The 21,711-nt window shown below is 43.9% G+C and overlaps 1 protein-coding gene and 1 pseudogene across 1 annotated transcript; one reads left to right on the forward strand and one right to left on the reverse strand.

The window, feature by feature from the left end:
* Positions 1-1,820: 1,820 nt before the first annotated feature.
* On the reverse strand, positions 1,821-2,987 carry LOC127348762 (putative cyclin-dependent kinase F-2). Its single transcript, XM_051374676.2, has one exon. The coding sequence runs from the start codon at positions 2,935-2,937 to the stop codon at positions 1,963-1,965; it is 975 nt and encodes a 324-aa protein (XP_051230636.1). The 5' UTR covers positions 2,938-2,987; the 3' UTR covers positions 1,821-1,962.
* Positions 2,988-18,642: 15,655 nt separating this feature from the next.
* LOC139832113 (uncharacterized) lies at positions 18,643-20,931 on the forward strand (annotated as a pseudogene).
* The last annotated feature ends 780 nt before the right edge of the window (positions 20,932-21,711 follow it).

The following is a 21,711-nucleotide window of genomic DNA, read 5'->3' on the forward strand; positions in this document are numbered from 1 at the left end:
TGATCGCCAGTTTGTCGGTGAGCAGTCGATCTTTGTATGAAGCCAGAACATGAGACCTACGTGGCCGTTGTCCCGATGGATCCACCAGGCTGAGCAGCCAGCTGCATATAAGTTTCTGTCAATTTGTCGTCGTCGTCGTGCAAAGGCTCGGGACAACAATTAACTGCTACTTCTGTGTCGCTTGCAATTTCGTGCATCAGTCTTTGTCGCGTTCGGTCTGATGTGATGCAAGTATTACACTTTCTACGGACGTGGAGTACTTTCCTAACACTAATTAATTCAGTCACTCGAAGCTTTGCTACTGTTGCTTTGTTTATAGTACAAGACGCTTGTCGTGATTGCTTGGAAGAATCAGCGAGAGCCGCAATGAAATCGTGCCACTTCACCAGCTATCCTACCAGCCTCAAAGCAATGACAAGAAGAGTATCAATCAATCAATTAAATTGGTCCAACATGGGCACCAAACCAGTACACTCCCAATTACAACGAATTCTTGAATGATTGCTTCTACGACCAGGCTACGGTCGATCTTGCTTTGCCTGTTGTGTTCTACAGTTTTCTATACAAGATTGCATCAGCAACGCCGCCGACACGCTTGCCAAGTGTGTTGAACAATTTTCTAGCCCTTGTTTCTCCCCAATATCGTAGGGATATGACCAAATTAAATTTTAGCAGTTGAAGTGCATGTTTGGAGCAGGTGAGAAAGACACCTCCTAGGCTCCTAGCGGAGATAAACCGTTCATGATTATGTGAGTACATTTGTGGACCTTAATTTGTTTGAATTACTTGTGATGTAGTTCGTAGGAATCTTTTGCTCACTAATGAATTGTTGTGTATGTAGGATAAAGTTTCAACCGGAAGATATGAGGATACGATGGCTTCCAGGTCACATAAGAAGCCATTTGCACTTCAACACTGTTGGGGCTTGCTTGAGCATGGTGACAAGGGGAGGTTGAGGAAAATGAAGCTCCACTGAAGACCAGTTTTGCTGAACATTGCCCATATTTTGATCTATTTTAATTGCAACAATTGGATTTGAAAACTACTCTCTCTGTTTCAATAAATAAGACGCATAAATTTAGTTAAAAGTTAATATCCTCTAAATTTGACCAACATTACATAATAAAATGCTTTATCCGATTCATATTAATTGTCATTAATATGGATGTATCTAGAACTAAAATACATCTAGATACATCTTATACTAGAATCAACTAATATGGATCGTAGGAAGTATGAAAATTTGCGATATCAAATAAGATTCATCACGAAATTTATTTTCATAATATATTTCTTTTATGTTATAGATGTTTATATTTTTCTTGAATATTTGGTCAAAATTTGTAAACTTTGAATTTTGACTAAATTTATCGGCCTTATTTATAACGGATGTTGTATTGATTATTGCATATATTGTCTAGCCATTGTCATATTCGCTGAAAATGATGAAAAATTCGGATCAACGGTTTCGTACGGGTTCCCGCCGAACATATCCTGCAGATGAGTTTTACGGTTTCTATTTTGGTGATCTATCTGGCGAGAGCACACACGAAACCGTAAAAGATTTTTTTGGTGCCTCTTATATGCATTTTTAAGAATCCATATTTAGGGGATCCCTTAGAGGTGCTCTAATAATTAATTCAGGCCCTCAAAGGTTTGCTAATGTTGGTTTGTTTATTTTATAGTACAAAGACGATTGTCGTGATTGCTTGGAAAGAACACATAAAATGGTAGTAAAAGGAATCAGCAAGAGCCGAAGCGAATCGTGGCACTTGACCAGCTATCCCACCAACCTCAAAGCAACTTGTCTGAGAAGAGTATGATGAATCAATGAATAAAATTGGTCCAACATGGACACGAAGCCGCCACGAAACCAATACACTCTCAGTTACAACGAATCTTGGATGATTAACTTGTACGACCAGGCTACGATCGATCTTGCAACGCCTACTGTATAGTTTTCTATACAACGATTGCATCAGCAACGCCGCCGACACGCTCGCTGAATCGGGCGCCGCATGCGTTACGTGCTTGGTCAGCTGACTCGGCGTCCGTGAACCAGGGACGCCGGAGCGCGTCCGCGGCGGTGAGCCTCCTGTCCGGCCTGCAGGCCAGCAGCCCGGTGAGGACGTCGAGTCCGGCGGACGACAATGCGGGGAACATCTCCCGGAGCCGGCTTGGCGGCCTGCTCTGGTGGCAGAGCGGCGAGCCGGCGCGTGGGAGACGCACGAAGGAAGGCCAGTTCGTCATGTCTCCCGTGCCGACCGTGTCGAACACCAAGTTGAGCTGGTCCATCTCCGTCCTCCCGGGAAACAGCGGCGCGCCGGCGAGGAGCTCGGCCATGATGCACCCGAGCGCCCACGTGTCCACCCCCGCGTCGTACTCCCTCGAGCCCAGCAGGAGCTCCGGCGCGCGGTACCACCGCGTGACCATCGACGCCGTGTAGGGCGCGGCTCCCGTGGGGGCGGCGAAGCGCGACAGGCCGAAGTCGCAGATCTTGAGGTTGCCGTGCGCGTCAACGAGGACGTTGTCCGGCTTGAGGTCGCGGTGCATGACGCCGAGGCCGTGCATGGCCGCGGCGCCGTCGAGGAGCTGCCGCATGAGCCGGCGCGCGTCGGCCTCGGTGAACGGTCCCCGGCCGAGGCCGGCGCGCTTCCGCATGACCTGTGCCAGGCTCGGGCCGACGTACTCCATCACGAGGAACGCGTTGGAGGCATCGCGTCCGGCGGCCCGTATCTCGACGAGGCTCGGGTGGCCGCGGCACGCCATGAGGCAGCTCACCTCGCGGCCGAGGTCCTCCGAGAGCTGGCCGTCGTCGCGGCCGGCGGGGCGGAGGCGCTTGAGGGCGACGATGGCGCCGGTGCGGCGGTCCCGGGCCTTGTAGACGACGCCGGCGGCGCCCTCGCCGAGCTTTTCGAGCCGCTCGTAGTTCTCCATGTGTTGTGGAGGTGGTTTGGGTTTCTGGCGGCCTCTGCGCGCGGTCGTGGCTGTTTATACTAGTGCCATGGCATGGCTTGACGACTCGCTTTCGGTTTGGCACGCCGTTCCGAGTCAGGGTCGAAGCTTGTCAGGCTAACCAGTAGTAAACGCGTTGACTATTCTAAATTTGGCACATGGTTCGTTAGAGTTAGGTCGGGACTGTTTGGTGGGCGGCCGACGCTTGGTTCGGCCGGGCAGGTACAGGTAGTGTGTTTTGAACCACTGCCGCGACGACACCGGAGACGCCATCTACCGTGCACAGTGCGCTCGTGATGTACGACTACGACTAATAGCCCACCATGGTTGGCTGCCTCAAGAATCTCTTCATCTTGTTAAGTGCAATTTGTTAAGGGTCCGAAAACAACCCGTGGTTCCATCCAATCCTTGTATAACATAGATTTTACTATAGTAGCATCAATACAACAAGTTAAAAAAGTTTCCATCACTAACACGTTGTCGTAGCTGTAGCAATAGCAACCTATAAGAGCCTATGCGACCTCGTCGGCAGCCAGTTGAACCCGTCATGGAGCGCGTGTGGAGAAAGCTGAGTGGCGGCTAGGGTTTCTGGAACTGTGTCGCTACGGTTGTGTGTGAGATGATGAGCGAGCACCCTAATTTATACGCCGGAGGCAGGCGAGGGGGCGGTGACGTGCATTAACGCCGACACGCTAGATAGACCACGACGAGTTGTCTCGCTATGCGTTGGCCAGAGGTAGGAGATCGATGGGTGCGCGACAATATGCGTCTTTGATGAGACTGACCTGCCACTCACGACGCGGATTTGGTTCCACCCGGTGCCCCTGCAACGTCTCTTGTGTAGTGGAGATGGGCTCGGGGCGCCAGATACCGTAGTGGACCACGCCGGACAGAAAAGGTCTATGGGGCGTGTGTCTGGGAGCGGTCAAACGTCTGACGCATCCAAAATCTCTTTAGGTGGCACTTTGGGGGATATGGATACTCTAAAATGCCTACTTCCTGCTTATATGTATTGATTGGAGTGTTACAATGGGTCGCAAATTGGCTATGGCGCCTCGCAGGGTCAGATGAAGGTGGAATCCTCCCTCTATGGTTCCCGGGTGGGGGTTTATAAAAGAACCCCCGGCTAGGGTCTACAATGAATAAGGTGAGTCGGTTAGGAACTCGTGGGCCTACTGGGCCATGCAACTAATCTCCCGGGTTTCCTTTAGATCTAGTTTACTTCAGCTTGGGATAGGTTTAGAGAACTTATATATGGGATTGAACATCGTCTTAGAGATTGGATGATATTAAATGATTTTTATGGAAGCTTAAATATGAAATCCTTACACTTTTAGATAATGGATGTGGAAAAGCATTTACGAGTATGACTACTGCATATGCTCATGTTTTACTTGACAATTTATTATTGAAACTAAGATTGGTGATAATATTGAAAAATCAGAACTATACGATGAACCTTATAATGATTGTTATAAACAATTAGAATAAAGTAAGATGCTTAGTGATACCATTATTGAACTGTTACTTGATCTTGATAAGTATAGCTTGTAAACACTTATGTCCATCTTGCCAAAAATTGTTGATGATCCTTCTTTTAAATTTCATCAAGCAGATTTTGGTTCTTATATTGAAAATCATGTGCTTCGACAAATGATAGATTGACAAATACAATAGAGAATCCATAATACCACCAAGGTTGGAAAAAGCTAGGCGTAAGCGACACGATTGGCATTCGCCTAGTGTCGAGGTGGTGCTTAAGCGTCCTAGGCGCAACCTAGGCAGACATATAGTTTGTACTATAAAGTATGTAAATAGGTTATCATTTGTGAATATACATTAATCTAGAGCATGTTAATATGTTAATTACTATCAACTACCATTAGAATATGACCCATATGTCTCGGCAGTGAAATATGTCATGATTTCTTCATGGGGAAGACAATTTCATGGTTGCCCTGCCTAGACTTTCTCTTATGTCCTAGGCGAGACGTTTGTCCATCGCCTAGTGCTTAAACGTGAGTAAGCGTCTCCTAGGTGTCGCCATTTCTAACACTGATACCACCTAAGATTTGAGATATATGGATCCCAAAGCCACAAATTACTATTGAAAAAGTTACTTGGCATGCTATTCCAGATTCAGGATCCAATGTTTCTACAATATCTAAAGAACTAGAAATATGTGCCATGGAAAAATGTGGTATTGACCTCTTACTTTCTGATACATCTACCAAGAATGCCTTAGGTAGAGTTTATAATGGCATGGTTGATTTGCATATAACTTCTTTGCACGTAGATTTTATTGTAATGGATATGGGAAGCAATTTCTCTAGTCCTATATTTCTTGGTATACCCTTTTTGGGAATCACAGGGGCTATCGTTGATTCGAAGGAGGGCATTGTGAAGTTTAAGTTCCCTCATAAGAAGGGCATGGAACACTACCTGATAAAGAAAATATGTAGTCAACAAGGTGAAGTACTCACACGGTATCTACCCATCTTGAAAATAAGTGTATGAAGCCTAGGTATATGGCCATAAAGAAAACGCTTTGTGGGAGGCAATCCCATTGTTTTTGTTTGGTTTTTCTTATGAGTTCTTTATGTAGCAAGTGATTTTAATTTTTTATTTTTTTACTAGAGTTTCTATTAAATTAATAAGCTTTAGATAATACATATGGAGTTGTAGATTTCTGCACATTCACGTTCACGAAAATATTTTTATGTTTTATTAGTAATTCCGATGGGCTGAGATTTCTATTTTAGTTACAACCTTTTGCCCTCTGTATGGAAATAAATAGGCAAGAATACCTGCCACTTCTAATTGGTCAAAATAATTACGTTTTCCAAAAACTATTTTCTGGACAGATTCTGGGTAGTGATGCAAAAGTGGGTTCTTTGAGTTTTTCTTGATATTTTTTGAGTCTTTGGGAATATTTTGGATGTTGGCGAGTTAATAAAATCTCTCGACATATGAAATCCTAATTTGTTTGAAGCTTGGATAGTGATACATTTAAAATGCATCTATGTTCTTTGTAGTTTATTGTGATATATTTCATCAATATTTATTTATATGAGGTGTTATAATCATGATTTAGAATGATTTTATGTATTTTCCTATAATATCCTGTTTATTTGTATTACAATCATGTGGTGGCAGGAAAACCCTGTTTTCGTATTTTTGACTTTTAGAAACCTTCGCAAACACAAAAAGACCTAGGAATTTTTTCTTCGCTATTATTTTGTCAAGAATGAAGTCATGGAGCACCTGGACCTCACCTGGCCGGCCAGAGGGCCGAGATAGGTGTGGTGGCGTGGCCTGTGACTGATCGGCGGCCGTTTCGCCGATCGAGTCACAAATTTGAATTTCTTTTCAAAACATGTACTATACATGGAAAATAATAATAAAATCTTATTATTTAAAAAATCATATCATTTTACACCTTGAGGCATAATATCAGATCTTTTTGGACTAAAACGCTCTGGAGTCAATTTTCTATTTGTAATACCATCGGATCTATTGAATTAATTGGTTATCACTATCACTGTCTATAGGAGGCCGGGAAGGAAGGCCGTAGCATGGAAGGGAGGTGGCAGATAGACTTGAGGACATCGGTCAGGGCTAAGGCCTAAGGGGCAAGTGTGTGGGTTAGTGACCAAGCGGGTGACCTAAAGATCACCTGTACATGTAAAAATGGTAGGGCAGCATCAACAAGAGTACAAGCCAGTAAGTACAGTTTATAGCGCTCCCGTTTTATATACAGGTAGTGACTTATCTGTACTTGTATGGCACGTATGCTCTCATTTCACATGTACAAAAGAGATGACAAGTGGGAGGAAATGCTTATTTTTTACAGGTCCGATCCGTATGGTTATCCATTGGATTCATGAGTGGTATTTCTTATTACCGGAGGCGCAACGGGTGCATATGCATTCTGGGTGCACCGTCTGGAGTCTGGAGACGGTTGCACGGGATATCTTCAACTAGGCTGGCTGACGGCTTTCTAGACGATTACAAGATGCATAGATGTTTTGTTCTACTTATTCTTTTCCGCTGGTTGATTTTTATGAACACTTTATGTGATCCTTGAGGTGTAAACTTTGAAATATAAACTGTACAATAAAGAGTTGTGTGCATCAATTGATGCAGAGGCTGGAATCTTCCCATTTCGAAAAAGAAAATGAAAAGTGGGAGGAGAACATTACCCATCTTTACTACGGCTAGAATACTAATGCCTATAAATTCTAAATGCTTCTCTTTTCTGGAGCATAGGAGCGCATCTAGCAACTACAAATATACTGAGTCAAAATAATCTTTCACGAAGACCCCGAAGTCATGCTTATGGCATTTCCTCTTTTCAAAGTCTTCTAGTACAGTACTTAATTAGAAGATTATAGGTAGCATGTGCTACTAGATGAACAAGGAAAAAATAGTTTGGAATGGTAGGTATCCGGATGTTCGTACGCTCCATGATCCCATTCGCCAGTCTACGTGGCCATGGTTCCAATCGCGGACGAGGTATTTCTCGCGATACTGCCGACGCCGCGGAGTGCCGTCCAGTACTCCGCCGGAACCTACTCCGTCTACCGGTTGCTAGCAGCTCTCAACATGGACTAGGAAGTTAAGCGCGGCGACACGCTCCTTGGCTGACTGCAATGCTGGATATAGACTGGCTTTTCAGAACTTAGGTGCATGTGAACCCACTTTTTTCAAAAGTGCATTTGTGATGTAAAAATATGTTTTAAAAATCGAAACACAAAATGAATGCAAAGGTGATATCAAACATGTGCCCTGGACATGAGTTTCGTGACGAAAAAACCTTTTATTTTGCCTCGGCAAAAAAGTGAAATTTTGTAGAGCTATATAGCAGTATATATGTGACCGTATTTTATCTTTTTTGGTTCTTAAATAATAAAGTGGTTTCTCCGCGAAAACTTTCTACGCACGCATGAAACATGCATACGTACTCCGTAATTTTTATTTTAGAATTTTTTAACATTTGAAAAATGCATTTTCCACCTGAGTTCAGGTGCACCCAGATTCAACTGGGACTTTTCCAGCTTGACATAGGATATACGTAGTATCAGTTTCACAAATTGTGGAACAATGTAAAGTCACTATACCGATGGAAAAGGAGGCAGTAGATTAATAGCACAGCTACCATCACTTGCTACTGAAATCTTCTCTTTACTATTAAATTTGGATCGGACTGGTATGTCGTACGTCGTTTCCTTCCCGCAACGTAAAAAAATCGACTGAGCAAAAAAAGAAAAAATGAGTCCCCTCGTCCAGCAACGTGAAAGAAACCGGGGATGAGAAAAACAGAAACCTTCTGCACGCACTAGTAGAAAAAAGGCTTCCATCCACCCCCATTAGTCCCCAAAATCTTTAGTCGCGGTTTGGGAGGCGACCCGCGACTAAAGACCTGGGCCCAGCGCGCTCGGTGGCCAGCTGGTGGACGGGAGGAGTTTTAGTCGGTTGGCCAGGCCAACCGCGACTAAAGGTCCTCAGGCCTGGCCCGAAGGCCTTTAGTCGCGGTTGGCCAGGCCAACCGGGACTAAAGGCCCATCCCTATAAAAGGCAGCTCAGCTCACTTCACTTAGCCATTTGGTGCCACTTCTCTTCACAATCTTCACAAGGGGTGGTGGGTTTGCTTTTGGTTCCTCTTATACACACAAGGTGTTCGATGAAATGCCCAAGAGCATGAAACAAATATGATATGAAGTGTCCGAGCCACACTTCATGTGTCATTGAACCTTTCATGTGTCATTAAAATATGTATGTGTGTAGTTCATTGTTTAATTTCTATTATTTCTAGCCAGTTAGTTTAACAAGTGCATGATGATTAATTATATACTTTATACAATAATAATGCAGATGAATCGGCAATGGATGTATGGTAACCGACTCTCCGGCGAGTTCACTACGGGTTGAAAGATTTCCTCGTAGTGGCTAATGCGAACAAGCAGGGAGGTTTTGTTATCTGTCCATGTGTTGGCTGTAAGAATCAGAAGGGTTACTCTTCCTCAAGAGAAGTTCACCTTGTTGGAGATATGCCCAAGAGGCAATAATAAAAGTGGTTATTTTATATATCTTTGTGTTTATGATAAATGTTTATATACCATGCTATAATTGTATTAACCGAAACATTGATACATGTGTGTTATGTAAACAACAATGAGTCCCTAGTAAGCCTCTTAACTAGCTTGTTGATTAATAGATGATTAGTTTCATAATCATGAACATTGGATGTTATTAATAACAAGGTTATATCATTATATGAATGATGTAATGGACACACCCAATTAAGCATAGCATAAGATCACGTCATTAAGTTATTTGCTATAAGCTTTCGATACATAGTTACCTAGTCATTTCGACCATGAGATCATGTAAATCACTTATACCGGAAAGGTACTTTGATTACATCAAATACCACTGCCTAAATGGGTGGTTATAAAGGTGGGATTAAGTATCCGGAAAGTATGAGTTGAGGCATATCGATCAACAGTGGGATTTGTCCATCCCGATGACGGATAGATATACTCTGGGCCCTCTCGGTGGAATGTCGTCTAATGTCTTGCAAGCATATGAATAAGTTCATAAGAGACCACATACCACATTACGAGTAAAGAGTACTTGTCAGGAGACGAGGTTGAACAAGGTATAGAGAGATACCGATGATCAAACCTCGGACAAGTAAAATATCGCGTGACAAAGGGAATTGGTATCGTATGTGAATGGTTCATTCGATCACTAAAGTCATCGTTGAATATGTGGGAGCCATTATGGATCTCCAGATCCCGCTATTGGTTATTGGTCCGAGAGAGTTCTCAACCATGTCCACATAGTTCGCGAACCGTAGGGTGACACACTTAAGGTTTGATGTTATAATAGTAGAACTTGAAGATGGAATGGAGTTTGAAGTATTGTTCGAAGTCTCGGATGGGATCCCGGACATCACGAGGAGTTCCGGAATGGTCCGGAGAATAAGATTCATATATAGGAAGTCATATTCCAAGTTTGGAAATGATCCGGTGCATTTATGGAAGGTTCTAGAAGGTTCTACAAAAGTCCGGAAGAAATCACTTTGGAAGGCGGAGTCCCGAAGGGACTCCACCTCCCATGGCCGGCCAACCCTAGAGGGGTGGAGTCCCAGGTGGACTCCACCAAGGGTGGCCGGCCACCCCCCTCATGGAAGGGTGGGAGTCCCACTTGAGGTGGGAATCCCACCTTGGGTAGGTTTCCCTACACATGGAAGGTTTTGGGTTGGGGTCTTATTCGAAGACTTGTAGTCCAACACTTGGGGGTTCCACCTATATAATGAGGGGCAAGGGGAGGGGGCCGGCCACCACAAGCCATAGCTTGGCCGCACCCCTCAAATGGCTGGCCACCCCCTCTCCCAAACCCTAGCCGCCCCACCTCCTCCCTCTCTCCCGCAACGCTTAGCGAAGCTCCGCCGGAGATCTCCATCACCACCGCCACCACGCCGTCGTGCTGCCGGATTCAAGGAGGAGCTACTACTTCCGCTGTCCGCTGGAACGGGGAGAAGGACGTCGTCTTCATCAACACCGAACGTGTGACCGAGTACGGAGGTGCTGCCCGATTGTGGCACCGTCAAGATCTTCTACGCGCTTTTGAAAGCGGCAAGTGATCATCTACCGCATCAACAAGAGCCTCATCTTGTAGGCTTTGGAAATCTTCAAGGGTGAGACTCGTTCATCCCCTCGTTGCTCCCGTCTTCTAGATTGCATCTTGGCTTGGATTGCGTTCTCGCGGTAGGAATTTTTTTGTTTTCTATGCAACGTATCCCTACAGTGGTATCAGAGCCGTGTCTATGCATAGATGGTTGCACGAGTAGAACACAATGGTTTGTGGGCGTTGATGCTTATGTTGTCTTTAGTTTGAGTACTTTGCATCTTTATGCCATAGTGGGATGAAGCGGCTCGGGCTAACTTTACATGACCGCGTTCATGAGATTTGCTCCACGCTCGACATGCAACTTGTATTGCATAAGTGGCTTTGCGGGTGTCTGTCTCTCCTACTATAGTGAAGATTCAATTTACTCTTCTATTGACAACACTAGTATCACCGTTGTGGTTCATGTTCGTAGGTAGATTAGATCTCTCTCGAAAACCCTAAACCACGTAAAATATGCAAACCAAATTAGAGACGTCTAACTTGTTTTTGCAGGGTTTGGTGATGTGATATGGCCATAATGTGATGATGAATATGTATGAGATGATCATTATTGTATTGTGGCAACCGGCAGGAGCCTTATGGTTGTCTTTAAATTTCATGTTGAGTAGTATTTCAAAGAAGTTGTAATAGTTGCTACATGGGAGAACAATCATGAAGACGGCGCCATTGACCTTGACGCTACGCCGACGATGATGGAAATCATGCCCGTTGATGATGGAGATCATGTCCGTGCTTTGGAGATGAAGATCAAAGGCGCAAAGACAAAAGGGCCATATCATATCACATATGAACTGCATGTGATGTTAATCCTTTTATGCATCTTATTTTGCTTAGATCGCGACGGTAGCATTATAAGATGATCCCTCTCACTAAAATATCAAGATAATAAAGTGTTCATCCTTAGTAGCACCGTTGCCAAGACTTGTCGTTTCGAAGCATCTCGTGATGATCGGGTGTGATAGAATCAACAAGTGCATACAACGGGTGCAAGCCAGTTTTGCACATGCGGATACTAAGGTTGCCTTGACGAGCCTAGCATGTACAGACATGGTCTCGGAACACGTGATACCGAAAGGTAGAGCATGAATCATATGATTGATATGATGAACACTTTGAATGTTCGCCATTGAAGTTACATCTTGTCTCGTGATGATCGGACTTGGTGTGGTGGATTTGGTTCGTGTGATCACTAAAACAATTCGAGGGATATTGTTTTGAGTGGGAGTTCACCTAGTTTTTAATTATGTTGAATTAAAATTTGAACTCAATTTGTCATAAACTTAGTCTAAACTATTGCAAATATATGTTGTAGATATGGCGTCCCCAATCAATTTTAACCAGTTCCTAGAGAAAGAAAAGCTTAAGAGCAACGGTAGCAACTTCACCGACTAGTTCCGTCATGTGAGGATTTTCCTCGCTGGCGGAAATCTGCAATATGTGCTTGATGCACCGCTAGGTGACCCTCCTGCAGAAAATGAATCCGATGAAGTAAAGAATGTTTACGTGACTCGGAAAACTCGGTACTCTCAAGTTCAGTGTGCCATCCTATGCAGTCTGGAAGTCGATCTTCAAAAACGTTTTGAGCACCACGATCCACATGAGTTGATCAAAGAGTTGAAAACTATTTTTGAAACTCATGCGGCCGTGGAATGCTATGAAGCATCGAAACACTTTTTCAGTTGCATGATGGAAGAGGGTAGCTCCGTTAGTGAGCACATGCTCGTTATGACCAGGCATGCGAAGAAACTCAGTGACTTGGAAATAGTTATTCCTAACAGACTGGGGATTAATCGTATCCTTCAATCACTGCCACCTAGTTACAAGAACTTTGTGATGAACTACAATATGCAGAACATGAACAAAGAGTTACATGAACTCTTCTCCATGCTTAAAGCTGCTGAGATTGAGATCAAGAAAGAGCACCAAGTGTTGATGGTCAACAAGACCACCAGTTTCAAGAAACAGGGCAAGTCTAAAGGAAAATTCAAGAAGGGTGGTAAGAAAGCTGCCACGCCTCCTGTGAAACCTAAGACTGTCCCTAAGCCTGATGCTGAGTGCTATTCCTGCAAGGAGAAGGGACACTGGAAGCGTAATTGCTCCAAGTATTTGGCGGATCTGAAGAGCGGCCTTGTCAAGAAGAAGAAAGAAGGTATATCTGATATACATGTTATAGATGTTTATCTTACTGGTTCTCGTACTAGTACCTGGGTATTTGATACTGGTTCGGTTGCTCATATTTGTAACTCGAAACAGGAACTAAAGAATAAACGAAGACTATTAAAGGATGAAGTGACGGTGCGCGTTGCAAATGGATCCAAAGTCGATGTGATCGCTGTCGGCACACTTCCTCTACATCTACCTTCAGGATTAGTTTTAAACCTCAATAATTGTTATTTTGTACCCGCGTTGAGCATGAACATTATATCTGGATCTTGTTTAATGCAAGACGGTTATTCATTCAGGTCTGAGAATAATGGTTGTTCTATTTTTATGAATAATATCTTTTATGGTCGAGCACCTGAAAAGAATGGTTTATTTCTGTTAGATCTCGATAGTAGTGATACACATATTCATAACATTGATGCTAAGCGAATTAAATTGAATGATAATTCTACTTATATGTGGCACTGTCGTCTTGGTCATATTGGAGTGAAACGCATGAAGAAACTTCATACCGATGGATTACTTGAATCACTTGACTTTGAGTCCCTTGATAGATGCGAAGCATGTCTAATGGGAAAAATGACTAAGACTCCATTCTCTGGTATTATGGAGCGAGCTACAGACTTATTGGAAATCATATATACCGATGTGTGTGGACCAATGAGTGTAGCCTCGCGCGGTGGTTATCGTTATGTTCTAACCTTCACAAATGATCTGAGTAGATATGGGTATATCTATTTCATGAAACATAAATCCAAAACTTTCGAGAAGTTTAAGGAATTCCAAAGTGAAGTAGAAAATCAATGTAACAAGAAGATTAAATCTCTACGATCTGATCGTGGACGTGAATATCTGAGTTGTGAGTTTGGCATGCATTTAAAGAAATGCGGAATATTTTCACAATTGACACCGCCGGGAACACCACAACGAAACGGTGTGTCCGAACGTCGTAATCGAACTCTCTTAGATATGGTTCGTTCTATGATGTCTCTTACTTATTTGCCGTTATCATTTTGGAGTTTTGCATTAGAGACAGCCGCATTCACTTTAAATAGAGCACCATCAAAATCCGTTGAAACGACACCGTATGAATTATGGTTTAACAAGAAACCTAAGCTGTCGTTCCTTAAAGTTTGGGGTTGCGAAGCCTATGTAAAGAAGTTACAACCGGACAAGCTAGAACCCAAAGCGGAGAAATGCGTCTTCATAGGATACCCTAAGGAAACTATAGGGTACACTTTCTATCACAGATCCGAAGGCAAAATCTTTGTTACTAAGAACGGAACCTTTCTTGAGAAAGAATTTCTCACTAAAGAAGTGACTGGAATAAAAGTAGAACTCGATGAGATTGATGAATCTTCACTAGTTGATCAGAGTAGCGCAGTATCGGAAGTTGTTCCTGTGCCACCTACACCGACAACAGAGGAAGCTAATGATAATGATCATGAAACTTCAAACGAGATAGCTACTGAACCTCGCAGATCAACAAGGGAACGTGCCACTCCTGATTGGTATGATCCTTGTCTAAATGTCATGATTGTGGACAACAATGATGAGGACCCTGCGACATATGAAGAAGCGATGATGAGCCCAGATTCCAACAAATGGCAAGAAGCCATGAAATCCGAAATGGGATCCATGTATGATAACAAAGTGTGGACTTTGGTAGACTTACCTGATAGCCGAAAGGCTGTCGAGAATAAATGGATCTTCAAGAGAAAAACAGATGCTGATGGTAATATTACTGTCTATAAAGCTCGACTTGTCGCAAAGGGTTTCCGACAAATTCAAGGTGTTGACTACGATGAGACTTTCTCACCTGTAGCGAAGCTAAAATCTGTGAGGATTTTGTTAGCAATAGCTGCATTTTTCGATTATGAGATTTGGCAGATGGATGTCAAAACGGCGTTCCTTAATGGAGACATTGAGGAAGAGTTGTATATGGTACAACCCAAAGGTTTTGTCGGTCCTAAAAATGCTGACAAAGTATGCAAACTTCAATGTTCAATTAATGGACTGAAGCAAGCATCGAGAAGTTGGAACCGACGCTTTGATAAGGTGATCAAAGACTTCGGGTTTATACAGTGTCATGGAGAGGCCTGTATTTACAAGAAAGTGAGTGGGAGCTCTGTAGCATTCCTGATATTATATGTAGATGACATATTATTGATTGGGAATGATATAGAACTATTAAGCAGTGTAAAAGGTTATTTGAATAATAGTTTTTCAATGAAAGACCTTGGTGAAGCATCGTATATATTAGGCATCAAGATTTATAGATATAGATCAAGACGCCTAATAGGGCTATCACAAAGTACATACCTGGACAAGATTCTAAAGAAGTTTAGAATGGACGAAAGTAAGAAAGGATTCTTACCTATGTTACCAGGCAAGGTCTTGAGTAAGACTCAAGGACCGGCTACGGCAGAAGAAAGAGAAAGGATGAGTCAGATCCCCTATGCCTCGGCAGTAGGCTCTATCATGTATGCCATGCTATGTACTAGACCGGATATAGCACATGCTGTCAGTTTGACTAGCAGATATCAAAGTGATCCAGGAATGGAACACTGGACAGCGGTCAAGAATATCCTGAAGTACTTGAAAAGAACTAAGGATATGTTTCTTTGTTATGGAGGTGACCAAGAGCTCATTGTAACCAGTTACACCGATGCAAGTTGGAACACTGATCCTGATGACTCTAAGTCACAGTCTGGGTACGTGTTTATATTGAATGGTGCTGCAGTAAGCTGTGCAAGCTCGAAGCAGTGCACGGTGGCGAAGTCTTCAACAGAATCAGAATACATAGCGGCTTCAGAGGCTTCATCAGAAGCGGTATGGATGAAGAGGTTCATTGTAGAGCTCGGTGTGGTTCCTAGTGCATTGGACCCACTAGTCATCTACTGTGACAACATGGGTGCCATCGCCAATGCACAAGAACCAAGGTCATACAAGAGGCTGAAGCATATCAATCTGCGTTATCATTCGATTCGCGAATACATCGAAGATGGAGAAGTAAAGATTTGCAAAGTACACAGTGATCTGAATGTAGCAGATCCGTTGATTAAAGCTCTCCCTAGGGCAAAGCATGACCAACACCAGAATGCCATGGGTGTTAGGTACCTTACAATGTAATCTAGATTATTGACTCTAGTGCAAGTTTGTCACCTTGTTGGAGATATGCCCAAGAGGCAATAATAAAAGTGGTTATTATATATATCTTTGTGTTTATGATAAATGTTAATATACCATGCTATAATTGTATTAACCGAAACATTGATACATGTGTGTTATGTAAACAACAATGAGTCCCTAGTAAGCCTCTTAACTAGCTTGTTGATTAATAGATGATTAGTTTCATAATCATGAACATTGGATGTTATTAATAACAAGGTTATATCATTATATGAATGATGTAATGGACACAACCAATTAAGCATAGCATAAGATCACGTCATTAAGTTATTTGCTATAAGCTTTCGATACATAGTTACCTAGTCCTTTCGACCATGAGATCATGTAAATCACTTATACCGGAAAGGTACTTTGATTACATCAAACGCCACTGCCTAAATGGGTGGTTATAAAGGTGGGATTAAGTATCCGTAAAGTATGAGTTGAGGCAAATGGATCAACAGTGGGATTTGTCCATCCCGATGACGGATAGATATACTCTGGGCCCTCTCGGTGGAATGTCGTCTAATGTCTTGCAAGCATATGAATAAGTTCATAAGAGACCACATACCACGGTACGAGTAAAGAGTACTTGTCAGGAGTTGAGGTTGAACAAGCTATAGAGATATACCGATGATCAAACCTCGGACAAGTAAAATATCGCGTGACAAAGGGAATTGGTATCGTATGTGAATGGTTCATTCGATCACTAAAGTCATCGTTGAATATGTGGGAGCCATTATGGATCTCCAGATCCCGCTATTGGTTATTGGTCGGAGAGAGTTCTCAACCATGTCCACATAGTTCGCGAACCGTAGGGTGACACACTTAAAGTTTGATGTTGTAATAGTAGAACTTGAAGATGGAGTGGAGTTCGAAGTATTGTTCGAAGTCTCGGATGGGATCCCGGACATCACGAGGAGTTCCGGAATGGTCCGGAGAATAAGATTCATATATAGGAAGTCATATTCCAAGTTTGGAAATGATCCGGTGCATTTATGGAAGGTTCTAGAAGGTTCTAGAAAAGTCCGGAAGAAATCACTTTGGAAGGAGGAGTCCCGAAGGGACTCCACCTCCCATGGCCGACCAACCCTAGAGGGGTGGAGTTACTGGTGGACTCCACCAAGGGTGGCCGGCCACCCCCCTCATGGAAGGGTGGGAGTCCCACTTGAGGTGGGAATCCCACCTTGGGTAGGTTTCCCTACACATGGAAGGTTTTGGGTTGGGGTCTTATTCGAAGACTTGTAGTCCAACACTTGGGGGTTCCACCTATATAATGAGGGGCAAGGGGAGGGGGCCGGCCACCACAAGCCATAGCTTGGCCGCACCCCTCAAGTGGCCGGCCACCCCCTCTCCCAAACCCTAGCCGCCCCACCTCCTCCCTCTCTCCCGCAACGCTTAGCGAAGCTCCGCCGGAGATCTCCATCACCACCGCCACCATGCCGTCGTGCTGTCGAATTCAAGGAGGAGCTACTACTTCCGCTGCCCGCTGGAACGGGGAGAAGGACATCGTCTTCATCAACACCGAACGTGTGACCGAGTACGGAGGTGCTGCCCGATTGTGGCACCGTCAAGATCTTCTACGCGCTTTTGAAAGCGGCAAGTGATCATCTACCGCAGCAACAAGAGCCTCATCTTGTAGGCTTTGGAAATCTTCAAGGGTGAGACTCGTTCATCCCCTCGTTGCTCCCGTCTTCTAGATTGCATCTTGGCTTGGATTGCGTTCTCACGGTAGGAAATTTTTTGTTTTCTATGCAACGTATCCCTACACACCAACACCTTCTTCGGCACGGTTTCATGCGAAGCTATAATTGTTGGACCAAGCATGGAGAAAGAGGGGTTATAATGGAAGAAGATGAACAAGGGGATGATATCATCAATGACAACTATCCTGATCATTTTGGTGATACTTTCATGGAGGATGCTGAAGTTGGGGAAGGTGAAGGGGAAGGTCAAGAAGAGGCACGTGATGAGCCCGCTGATAATCTTGGTCGGACCATTGCTGATGCACGGAGAGGCTGCGAAACTGAAAAGGAGAGGAAGAATTTGGATCGCATGTTAGAGGATCACAAAAAGTCGATGTACCCCGGATGCGATAATGGTCTGAAAAAGCTAGGCTGCACACTGGATTTGCTGAAATGGAAGGCACAGGAAGGTCTATCTGACTCGAGATTTGAAAATTTGCTGAAAATGATGAAGAATATGTTTCCAAACAATAACGAGTTGCCCGCCAGTACGTACGAAGAAAAGAAGGTTATCTGCCCTCTAGGTTTAGAGGTTCTTAAGATACATGCATGCATTAACGACTGCATCCTCTACCGCGGTGAATACGAGAATTTTAATGAATGTCCGGTATGCACTGCATTGTGTTATAAGATCAGAGGCGATGACCCTGGTGATGATGTTGAGGGAGAGAAACCCAGGAAGAGGGTTCCCGCCATGGTGATGTGGTATGCTCCTATAATACCACGGTTGAAACGTATGTTCAGGAACAAAGAGCATGCCAAGTTGTTGCGATGGCACAAAGAGGACCGTAAGTCGGACGGGGAGTTGAGACACCCCGCAGATGGAACATAATAGAGAAAGATCGACAGAGAGTTCAAAGATTTTGCAGCTGACGCAAGGAACATAAGATTTGGTCTAAGTACAGATGGCATGAATCCTTTTGGCGAGAAGAGCTCCAGCCATAGCACCTGGCCCGTGACTCTATGCATCGACAACCTTCCTCCCTGGTTGTGCATGAAGCGGAAGTTCATTATGATGCCAGTGCTCATCCAAGGTCCGAAGCAACCCGGCAATGACATCGATGTGTACCTAAGGCCATTAGTTGATGAACTTTTACATTTGTGGGGCAGACCTGGTGTACGTGTGTGGGATGAGCACAAAGAAGATGAATTTGACCTAAGAGCGTTGCTTTTCATAACCATCAACGATTGGCCTGCTCTTAGTAACCTTTCAGGACAGACAAATAGGGGATACAATGCATGCACGCACTGCTTACATGAGACTGAAAGTGTATATTTGCCAAATTGTAAGAAGAACGTGTACCTGGGGCATCGTCGATTTCTTCACCGACATCATAACGTAAGAAAGAAAGGCAAGCATTACAACGGCAAGACAGATCACCGGCCAAAGCATGCGGAACATACTGGTGCTAAGGTATTTGATATGGTCAAGGATTTGAAAGTCATCTTTGGAAAGGGTCCTGGCGGACTATCAGTTCCGCAGGGAGCTGACGGGCACGCACCCATGTGGAAAAAGAAATCTATATTTTGGGAGCTAGAATATTGGAAAGTCCTAGATGTCCGCTCTGCAATTCACATGATGCATGTTATGAAGAATATTTGCGTGAACCTGCTAAGCTTCTTGGGCGTGTATGGGAAGACAAATGATACAAAGGAAGCACGGCAGGACCAGCAACGTTTGAAAGACCCTGATGACCGGCATCCGGAATGGTTTCAAGGTCGTGCCAGCTACGCTCTTACAAAAGAAGAGAAGGTCATCTTTCTTGAATGTATGAGCAGTATGAAGGTCCCGTCTGGCTTCTCATCGAATATAAAGGGAATAATAAACATGGCGGACAAAAAGTTCCAAAACCTGAAGTCTCACGACTGCCACGTGATTATGACGCAATTGCTTCTGATTACTTTGAGGGGGCTCCTATCGGAAAATGTTCGAGCAGCCATTGTGAAGCTATGTGCATTCCTCAATGCAATCTCTCAGAAGGTAATAAATCCAGAAGATCTACCACGGTTACAGAATGATGTGGTCCAATGTCTTGTCAGTTTTGAGTTGGTGTTCCTGCCATCCTTCTTCAATATTATGACGCACCTCCTGGTTCACCTAGTCGAAGAGATTTCCATTCTCGGTCCTGTATTTCTACACAATATGTTCCCCTTTGAGAGGTTCATGGGAGTATTAAAGAAATATGTTCGTAACCGTGCTAGGCCAGAAGGAAGCATCGCCAAGGGCTATGAAAATGAGGAGGTAATTGAGTTTTGTGTTGACTTTGTTCCTGACCTTAAGCCGATTGGTCTTCCTCGATCGCGGCACGAGGGGAGACTAAGTGGAAAAGACACGATCGGAAGGAAATCAACGATATGTATGGACGGCTATTCTATGACTAAAGCACACCTCACAGTTCTGACAATTTCCAGCTTGGTGGGTCCGTACTTCGAGAAACACTAGAATATTTTACGCTCGGACAACCCTGGGAAGCCTGAATCCTGGATTAGAAAGGCCCACATGGAGACTTTCGGCAGTTGGTTGAGAAAACATTTAATGAATGACAATGATGTTGGAGATCAGCTGTACATGTTGGCCAAGACACCATCTTCGACTATAACGACTTTCCAAGGGTACGAGATAAATGGGAATACATTTTACACGATCGCCCAAGATAAAAAGAGCACCAACCAAAACAGTGGTGTCCGCTTTGATGCAGCAACCGAGAATGGGCAAAAGGTCACATATTATGGTTATATAGAGGAGATATGGGAACTTGATTATGGACCCTCCTTTAAGGTCCCTTTGTTCTGGTGCAAATGGTTCAAGCTAACAGGAGGTGGGGTAAAGGTGGACCAGCAATACGGAATGACAATGGCGGATTTCAACAATCTTGGTTACCTTGACGAACCATTCGTCCTAGCCAAAGATGTCGCTCAGGTTTTCTATGTGAAGGACATGAGTAGCAAACCGAGGAAACAGAAAGATAAGAAAACGATCAGTACATCATGCCATGATCCAAAGCGCCACATTGTTCTTTCAGGGAAAAGAAACATCGTGGGAGTGGAGGACAAGACAGACATGTCAGAAGATTATAATATGTTTTGTGAAATTCCGCCCTTCAAAGTGAACGCTGACCCAAGCATTAAGTTAAATGATGAGGATGCTCCATGGATACGGCACAATCGTAAGCAAGCAGGGACACAAGGGAAGAAATGATGTGTAATAATTTATTGTACCAAACTTTGTTGAATGGATCATATGAATTATATTATCTGTGATGTGTTTGGTGTCCATTTTCGAATGATTCGATTGATTCGAGATACCACTGATGATACATGAAATTTGGAGTGATTTAGTCATACTCCTGCCTAGGCGTATAATATTCATACTCGTAGTCTTCATAGTCGCCGCCGTTGTACTGGTAGTCGTCGCCTTCTAAGTTGTCGCCGTCTTCGTCGCTGTCATCGGGCGGCGCTCGTGGCTCGAACTGAGGGTAGCGCATGCAGGGGATATCGCCGGCCGTGATGTAGTCCATGACGCTCTGTAGAGTCCGGCCGTACCACCATAGCCGATGGCCGGCCTCGTGGAAGTTCCCAGGAGGCAGACTGTCCTCCTCATACCTGGCGAGCACCCTCTCACGCCGATTGATGAAGAAGGCGTATGATACGTCTCCAACGTATTTATAATTTCTTATGTTCCATGCTAGTTTTATGACAATACCTATATGTTTTATTCACACTTTATAATGTTTTTATGCATTTTCTGGGACTAACCTATTAACAAGATGGCACAATGCCAGTTCCTGTTTTCTGCTGATTTTGATTTCAGAAAAGTTAGTTTACAAATATTCGCGGAATTGGACGAAACAAAAGCCCACGACCCTATTTTCCACTGAGGGTTCCAGAAGACCGAAGAAGAGTCGAGGAAGGCCAGCAGGGGGGCTGATACGTCCAAAACGTATCTACTTTCCCGAACACTTTTGCTATTGTTTTGCCT

This window comes from Lolium perenne, chromosome 1, assembly GCF_019359855.2.
Source record: "Lolium perenne isolate Kyuss_39 chromosome 1, Kyuss_2.0, whole genome shotgun sequence".
Lineage (NCBI taxonomy): Eukaryota > Viridiplantae > Streptophyta > Magnoliopsida > Poales > Poaceae > Lolium > Lolium perenne.